This window comes from Ipomoea nil, unplaced genomic scaffold (genome assembly GCF_001879475.1).
Source record: "Ipomoea nil cultivar Tokyo-kokei standard unplaced genomic scaffold, Asagao_1.1 scaffold3069, whole genome shotgun sequence".
Lineage (NCBI taxonomy): Eukaryota > Viridiplantae > Streptophyta > Magnoliopsida > Solanales > Convolvulaceae > Ipomoea > Ipomoea nil.
In genome coordinates, this window is record NW_017619497.1 from 7,647,431 (window position 1) to 7,655,923 (window position 8,493).

Here is an 8,493-nt window from a genome sequence, read left to right on the forward strand (position 1 = left end):
ACATTTCCGGTCAATACATGAAATGTAAGTGGGACTTGCGTTTCTCTATTTTTTTTATTTTTTTATTTTTTTATTTTTTGGGTCTCCGGCGGCTTCTATGGTGAAGTAGAAGGCAACCACACCATGGCCTGTAATGATCGACACTTCCGTCACACCACCACCGATCGAAGTGATCTTAGTAGTGATCAAAAGGTTTCAAGCTTTGGCCAACGTCTGCTCTCTCCGTCTCCAACTCTCCATATCACTCGACAATGTATCGATGCTCGCCAAATTTTCTCTATCAGTCGATTCTCAGGTAACCTTTTGAGAAATTAACAAAACTCAATTCTCCGTTTCCATTGAAACCCTTCTCCAAACTGCCCGACGTTTCTGAGCCGAACCCATTCTTGAAACCCTCAAGGACCATTGGTTTTCTTCATCCCGCCAGCTTGAACTCGTTGACTCACTTCATGCGGAAGAAAAAAAAAAAAAAAAAAAAAACGTAAGTCCCACTTGCATTTCATGTGTTGACCAGAAAATGTGAAAAACGCATTTCCCAAACATTTTTTTCATAATTTCGTCCAATTTTCAGCACCTCATATTTTGAGAATTTTAGAAAGTTAGTTTTACATTTCAGTCGATTCCCTTAATATTGACTTATTTGCAGTTTTTTTTGTAAAATATACATTGCGAAAATTATATTCAAAAATTTAAAATTGCATTAATTATTTTAAAAAATTTAAAATTTGAAAATTTTATACTATTTTTGTATAATTGACGGTTTAAAAAAAAAGGAGTAAACTTTTTGAAATTCCTATATCTGAATTTCCGTAGTCTGATAATTGACTAATTGTCTCCAAATTTTCTCTGTTTTTCTGAGTGTTACTTTTGACAGCTACTGAAGCTAAGTGAAAACTGAGCTGAAATGGCTGGCCGTTACGATCGCAACCCTCGCGACGACGATGAAGTTAATCCTTTCGCCGTATGCTCTTTCTCCTTCCCTGCCATCTTTCCTATCTCTCTATATGTAATGTGTGTATATGTATTTGTGCATGTGTTCGCGCTTATCTGTGTGTTCTTAAGTTCATTTTAAGATTACGATTCGTATTTCAACCTCGCTATCGGACGATTTGTTGCTATACACAAGTATTTGTGTGAGTACTTGCATACATTTGTCTTTAGCCTGAATGTGCATGAACAGAATGATTAGATGAGCAGGGAGTGTAATTTTATGCTGAATTTAGTACTGAATTTGGTGATTAGGCTTTAGGATGCGTTTAGTCAATAATTAGATGAGCAGGGAGTGTAATTTTATGCTGAGTTTAGTACTGAATTCGGTGATTAGGCTTTAGGATGTGTTTAGTTGATAATTAGATGAGCAGGGAGTGTAATTTTATGCTGAGTTTAGTACTGAATTCGGTGATTAGGCTTTAGGATGTGTTTAGTTGATAATTATATGAACAGGGAGTGTAATTTTATGCTGATTTTAGTGCTGAATTCTATGACTAGGATTTAGGATGTGTTTACTATTTAGTCGATAATTAGATGAGCAGGGGTTCTACTTTTTTATGATTATCTCTGTCAGTAACATATTTAACTTTGCAGGGCACTGGGAGGGTTCCTCCTGCTACAAACTCCCCTGATCCGGCTGGTTTCTATAATAATGGCTCTGTTGATATTTCACTAGATAGTGCTGCGGTTTGTGAAATATTTGAGAATTGATGAATATACAAGAGTATTCAACATATTTGATTTCTTGTGAATTTCCTGGTGACATTTTATATTGAAGTAGATGTTAAATACAGGATTTAAAACAGAAAGAGACAGAGTTGCAGGCTAAAGAGGCTGAACTGAGTAGGAGGGAACAGGTATATGTTAATGAACATTTAATAATGCATTTGCATTTGAAGGGATGTAAGTTTCTTGTTGGGGCAGTATTAGTTACAAGGTTTCTGTGTATATATTTTATTGATGGATTTTACACTTTACACATTAGGCTCTTTTGGTTCTTGAGTAGTTGTAGAGCTTGAAATAATACATCATTTGTAGTGTGGATTAGCTGTTGCAGACTTGCAGAAAACAAATGATTAAAAAGTTACAGTAGGGCAATGTTTTGGAGTTCTACATGTGCTTAATGTAGACATTGTGGTTTTCTTCTTGTTACTTCCTAGAAATGGCTGCCATCTACTGACTACTCTTTCTCTACATCTTATTCTTATTATTATACTTTTTCAATGTATCAGAGTTCATCCACTTGGTGAAATGCCATAATATCTTAACAAGCATAATATGATATAATGGCATGTGGTTTGGACCTAAGAAGAGGTTTAGTAAAGACTTCCTAGTGGCCCTGTTAAAACTTGTGAGTGGACGGGATTAGGCTATGGGAGAAGGGTGGGAGCTGATGGCCTATAGAATCCTTCAATGGGATATTGAGACTGGGATTCATGCACTTTATATGTGATGTACAAATATTCATTATTTGTTTCATTTCTGCTATGTAGGAGTTGAAGCGGAAAGCAGATGCTGCTGGAAGAGGTGCTCTTTTGCTCTCATTTCAGTTCCTTTCTCCTTTCTTATCAATTATATATTGCAGTTAAGCATTTTATGGTCTTCTCAGTATTTAATGAGTCCAAGTATCCTCTTTGCTTTTCAGCTGGTATTGCTCTTGAGGAGAAGAACTGGCCACCATTCTTCCCAATAATCCATCATGATATTGCCAATGAAATACCTATTCATCTACAAAAGCTGCAATATGTTGCTTTTACAACCTTGTTGGGTATGCCAATTTTTATTTACTACATCAAGTCTGTCTCTTTAATTAGCCTTGATGGGTTGTTTAGAATTTAATAATTTCTGTGCATTGCCATAGAGAAGTCTCCGGCACAAAGTTTTCAATCTATTTACACTGCTCATTTGGCTCTTTTATTGTTATTTATTTATTTTTTATATGTACACGCACTGATAGTATGTTGGTGGCAAGCAGGGCTTTATGCATGTCTTTTATGGAATATAATAGCTGTCACTACTGCATGGATTAAAGAGGGAGGTTTGTCTAGACCTGACACTGTCTATGGAGTGCTTTCTGTGCCTCTACATGTTGTATGTATGCTAACCTGAAACCTTTTTTTTTTTTTTTTGGGTAGATGCAACAATCTGGTTGCTTTCTATCATCTACTTCATCTTAGGTGTCCCAGGAGCCTATGTTCTATGGTATCGTACACTCTATCGTGCTTTTAGGTAAATGCTCCATTTCTCACTGGAAAGTTTAACTTGTTTTGGCAGAATGTGCTTTTCAGATTTTAAAAAATACACCACCACATTAATATTTATTATGGTGATCTACTTGCTTGGATGAAATTGTAACTAGTGCTAGTGCTGCCTCTAGTTCTCTCACTATGTGAACTTGATTTTCCTTCTTTCCTAGTCGGTACGAGAATTGTTCAACTCATTTTTGGAGGTGCTACTTTTGTTGATGTTGCAGGTCTGAAAGTGCTTTTAGGTTTGGGTGGTTTTTCTTGTTTTATTCAGTAAGTTCCTTCCACTGGTGTTAAAATTCCCCCCGGTTTCAATCCAAGTTTCTGCTGAGCTTGGAGGATATTTCTCACATTTTGACCCTCTATGCAGCTTCACCTTGTGTTCTGCATCTTTGCTGCAGTTGCTCCTCCAGTGGTTTTCAAAGGAAAGTCTCTAACGTAAGTTCTTTTGACTTCTTGGCATCTCATAATGAGATTCCAACTGTCTCAATATATAATGCTTTGCAGTTAAACATTGGCAATTACCAAAAAGAAGTCATCTAAATAAAGCAAAACCCTTTTATTTATGCAATGAGACACAAATTTACTTGATCATTCATGATTTCATGTCATGCATGGTTCATATACTGATTAGTTCCTTGTTTAATAGATATTAAACATGCAGTAAGGTCAGTAAAAGAATATTGTGCGCTTCAATACCCCTTTAAAAGGTGGGAGTTAACGTAAAATTATATGAAATCTAATGTGCTTGCTATGATTTCTCAATTGTAATTGTAATTACTTAAAGGATGTGCCATTAATGGGGAAATTTGTGTTGTCTATGGTTGACACTGAAGTACATTTTATCCATTTTGCACTTTTGCCAATGGTCTGACCTTGGATGTATTTTTGGAACAGAGGTATCCTTCCTGCAGTAGATCTTATTGGCAAGCAAATACTTGTTGGGGTAAGTTTTCACGGTTTGCTTGACCATATATTGTCTTATATATCTACCACCCTAACTCTTCTGGGACAGTTGGGGCATAGGGAAAGGACAAAGTCACAAAATCGACTGTTTTTCAGAAACCTGCATAAACACCAAAACCTATTAACATGCTCATTTTTGCTCTCATCTTATAGGTTTTCTACTTCATTGGTTTTGGGCTATTTTGTTTCGAGTCGGTGCTTAGTGTTTGGGTTATTCAGGTATGACTCCTATACTCCATTTATGTTTCTTCTTGGAATATCTATTCATTTACAATTTCATTATTTTCATTGATGGTTTTTTTTGCAAAATCATTGATGTTGTTTCTGCGTAAATTTGCAGCAAGTATACATGTACTTCAGAGGCAGTGGTAAAGCTGCAGAGATGAAACAGGCGGCTACAACAGGAGCCTTGAGGGCAGCAATATGATAGTTTTGCACTGGGACAATCATACTTCTCAGTTTTCGAGGGAAATGAAGTTTGTTATATTTTCATAATTGCATAGTCTCTTGTGGTGATGTGTGTTACACTTTGATCAAAACTGCTTTAAAGAACAAAACAGCAATTATACTTGCTGTATTTGTGGATATGTTCATTCAACTGATTTGTGTTTTATACATCTCTTTCTCGACCTCATCATAATCCTGCTTCTATATGCTATGCATAAAACTAATTCAGGTTCCAAAAAACGAATAATGAATGCTACCATTCTACTCAATGAATCATGTTAAGCTGACAGCAGTACTTGTCTAGTTGTCTGATGTTAAAGAAGCAGAGTTGCAATGGAGAACTCAGAACTCACCGTGCAGAATTTAAATCACAGGCAAGAGGAATTCCAGCTAGCATCAACGGCACTGATGATCTTTTGGTGCAGTGTAGCCTTAGAGCAAGCGATTATTCCTCGATCAAGGCCTTCCAAGTATATGCCTTCTGAAAAGTTCAGTGGATTTCCTCTGGCATCAGTGACCATGCCTCCAGCTTCCTCAATGATAACAACTCCGGCTGCATGATCCCATATCTTCTCTTTGTAACCCGCCCTGGCAAATTTCATGAATACTTCAGCATCTCCTCGGGCTATGGCTGCATACTTTACCATGCTGTACACGCGTAGTGGTTGGTTCCTGTGAATACAGAACACACGCGCAACTGTAAGCACTGGAGTTTGAGCCTTGTTGCAGAAAAAGGTATGCAGTTGCATATAGTTGAACTACCATAGCTTTCGGGTTTTGATAATTATTGTTATATTATTTCAGAGTGTATATAATAGATGTAATGGCTCACCTAAGTCCAACACTGTGAGCAAGCCCTGCTGTGAAAGAATGGCTAGAATTCGCCTTTTCAACTGGCTCACAGAAAGTAGCCAATGCAGGGTTATCAATGGAGGATACTTCAATCTGTGCAGCGGAGTTTGGCCAAATAAAGTTCTTTTCACCGCGAAGGAGAGGTTGCATCCAGGCATTGCCACTGCCTCTTCTCGCATAAATCACACATCCTTTATCCCAAGGTTCAGATGTTGGTGAACTCAACCTGGACAGAATTCTCTGGTATCCGTTATGATACTGAAGCCATTCCTTCTTCATTGGGTAATTTGGACAGCCAAGAACTCCAAGAACTGGCACTCCATCTTCTATCAACGCCAAAGCAATGGCATATTGATCTCCACGTACAAACCCCAACGTACCATCCACAGGATCCAACACCCAAAATCTGCTGCTCTTCGCCCCCGAGGGGTTGCACCTGTTAATGGCTTCCAGAACCTCTTCAGCACTTAGAGCCAAAGCTGGTGCTGTCAGTCCAAAACGCGGTGCATCAGCCAGGCACTCGTTCACTGTTTTCACCACGCCGTCTAGTAGCCCAGTTGCCCCAGCCTGGGAGAGCTCTTCAACATCTTCCTCAGCAACAATAGATACATTCTCACTACCAAAAGCCTCAGAAAGTACCCAACTCACAGTTGCCTGAACACTCCAATCTGCAACATGTAATAATGTAAGATTTGCTGGAATCTTTGAACTGATTAAGCAACTATTTGACCACAGGGAGTGATACTAATAACTTTTTTGACAGGCCAAGAAAAACATGGACATAGTACCTCTACGACCTTCCACAATGGCTTTAATATCAAATTAAAAGGTACGTTCTGTCTCAACTAAAAGTCTAACCATACCGTGAGATTACACATTTTTATTGTATATATTATATGCTGAAAAATATAAGCTCTACATCATGAAGTAACCAAAAGAATTAAGAAAAATTATAACTTTCACAGAAAAGACAGATTTAACAAAAACTAAAAAATGCCCATTTTCAAGAAACCTGAAACTAATCCAAAAAGGATAAACACAACACAACACAACCCAAATTACCTGCAATTGTAACAGGAGAATTGTCATCCTTGGAGTGGACTTGCTGAGAGCCTTGAGAAATCAAATTTTCTTGGACATTCTGGCAGAGCAAGCATGCCATATGCACAGCTCTGACTGCAACTCCCAGCTCTCTGGAATACTTGTCGTTTGGGTCAGAAGTGACAGACCCAATCCCCAAATTCTTGGGTTCATCCATTACTGAAGCAAGATTGGTTGGTAGAGAGACAATTGGGTCAGTTGAGAAATTCACGCAGTTCCTAGGAAACAAGTTAGAAGGGTTTCTGTGTATTCCTATGTGGTTATGGTTGGGGAGGAAATTGGCATCTTTGTTGGTGTGGCAGAAGACACGTGAAGGAACTTTGGTCGTAGGATAGTTTACCCAAGACATGAGCATTTCACAGAGCGCACACACAGATTGAAATATTGAATTATGTATATTACGGAGGAAAGTTCTGCCTGGTTGAGTTTAGAGTACGAAATTGAATGATGCTTTGGTTATTAGCGGACGTTGACTGTTACTCCCCTGTCTCCCCAATAATTGCAAAAGAGTCCCATCAGGATTGCACCTCCCAACTTGCACATTACTACGGTTAACGAAATAATTCAGGTTTGTTGGCTCGATAATCATAAGATTACAAGTTTGATTCTTAGAGCATCCACACTTGTGCATATTATGGGGAGATTTCAGAATGAATTCTTCTCAATGGGGATGATAACAAATGTGGGGTGGGGTTAATTGTGGAAATATTCATCCTGCAAAATTGGGGAGAATGGCAGAAAAAGAAGAAAGAGAAAAAAAAAAAAAAGAATGCGCACAGCAGCCCGCCCACACGGGCGCGTCAGGCGCGCCTGACCCTTTAGTTTTTTTATTATTTTTTTTGTTTTTTAATTTTTGATTTTTTTGTTTTTTTTTTCCTCTCCTCCCCACATTCTCTCTCCTAATCACTCTTACATTATCTCCCAATTCTCCCCAACCATTGTGGATGCTCTTAGTAGGAGCTATCTATAAATTTTCTTAGTTTGAGGTAGGTAATTATAGGCCTAGTAGCTTTTTTTGTAGACTAGAGTCACAAGATAGTGTTAAATCAATGCACACCTTAAATTGTGATTGGGAATTTTTTTCTATCACTAAAAAAAATGATATATTTTTAAACTTTGCGCACAGTGACGACGATTAACGGAAAGAGTTATTAAGTATTATTGAATTATTTTAATAATTCATCTTCAAATTGTGGACCCTTCGTCTCTTGCAAGTCATGGGGGCTTTTTTTCAATAATTTTTTATTTATAATTATTAAAATAAAATTTTAAAGATTATTTTTAAATAAAAAAGAATCGACAAATCAGCACATTAACAGATAAACAAGTCATTTTAGGTTAAATTGTATAAATTTGTGTTGTTCAAGGATCTAAATATAGTTTTGTTTTTTTTTTTTTTTTTAATTCAGTGACCTAATTACAATTTGGACTTTGGTGTGTAGTTTGATGGTATATTTGACCCTTATATCTTTTTTTCTTTCTTAATTTAATTTTATTTAAAAATTAATTTTTATTGAATGATTGCTATTCCGTTAAGACCGAGAAAACATGTTAATTTTTGTTTAATTACATAATTTTGAATTATTTAAGAACTCAATTACAATTTGGCGAATAATTCGAGCCTTATTCTATTTAGAGAAAATTGTAATTTATGTCATTCACGAATATGTCAATTATCAATGTCTCCCCTAAATTATTAGTGGTGAAAATATTGTCTTCAATTTTCAAAACATGATATATATTGTCCCTCCCCTAATAAGAATTGAAGAAGAAGAAACATCAGAAGGAGAACAAACGAATAAAGAAAAATGGAGGAAAAAAAATGTTATCTTCGAACAGGAAAAAGGACAAGTAATTACATTTACATCACTAATAATTCATGAAAAAAAAT

General features: G+C 36.8%; 2 protein-coding genes across 3 annotated transcripts; one reads left to right on the forward strand and one right to left on the reverse strand.

Moving 5' to 3' along the window:
- The first annotated feature begins 826 nt into the window (after positions 1-826).
- On the forward strand, positions 827-4,837 carry LOC109165406 (secretory carrier-associated membrane protein 2-like). 2 transcript variants are annotated; one of them, XM_019314145.1, is made up of 12 exons: positions 827-961; positions 1,585-1,677; positions 1,785-1,847; positions 2,484-2,517; positions 2,636-2,758; positions 2,966-3,028; positions 3,126-3,219; positions 3,464-3,509; positions 3,607-3,674; positions 4,134-4,182; positions 4,356-4,421; positions 4,543-4,837. In XM_019314145.1, the coding sequence occupies exons 1-12, from the start codon at positions 905-907 to the stop codon at positions 4,627-4,629; spliced, it is 843 nt and encodes a 280-aa protein (XP_019169690.1). In that variant the 5' UTR covers positions 827-904; the 3' UTR covers positions 4,630-4,837. The 2 variants fall into 2 exon arrangements, with proteins under 2 accessions (XP_019169690.1, XP_019169691.1); XM_019314146.1 differs by lacking the exons at positions 827-961; positions 1,585-1,677; positions 1,785-1,847 and adding an exon at positions 1,973-2,341.
- On the reverse strand, positions 4,746-7,017 carry LOC109165404 (PAP-specific phosphatase HAL2-like). Its single transcript, XM_019314143.1, has 3 exons — positions 6,564-7,017; positions 5,482-6,169; positions 4,746-5,321 (listed from the first exon to the last, which is right to left on the reverse strand). Exons 1-3 carry the CDS (start codon positions 6,955-6,957, stop codon positions 5,018-5,020), a joined length of 1,386 nt encoding a protein of 461 aa, XP_019169688.1. The 5' UTR covers positions 6,958-7,017; the 3' UTR covers positions 4,746-5,017.
- Positions 7,018-8,493: the final 1,476 nt, after the last annotated feature.

Coding starts and splice junctions, on each gene's coding strand:
- LOC109165406 (XM_019314145.1), top strand. CDS start 905: ATGGCTGGCCGTTACGATCGCAACCCTCGCGACGACGATGAAGTTAAT. Junction 2,518..2,635: donor AGCAGATGCTGCTGGAAGAG/GTGCTCTTTTGC, acceptor TTTGCTTTTCAG/CTGGTATTGCTCTTGAGGAG. Junction 3,510..3,606: donor GGTTTTTCTTGTTTTATTCA/GTAAGTTCCTTC, acceptor CCCTCTATGCAG/CTTCACCTTGTGTTCTGCAT.
- LOC109165404 (XM_019314143.1), bottom strand. CDS start 6,957: ATGCTCATGTCTTGGGTAAACTATCCTACGACCAAAGTTCCTTCACGT. Junction 6,170..6,563: donor TTCTCCTGTTACAATTGCAG/GTAATTTGGGTT, acceptor TACATGTTGCAG/ATTGGAGTGTTCAGGCAACT. Junction 5,322..5,481: donor GCTCACAGTGTTGGACTTAG/GTGAGCCATTAC, acceptor CTGTATTCACAG/GAACCAACCACTACGCGTGT.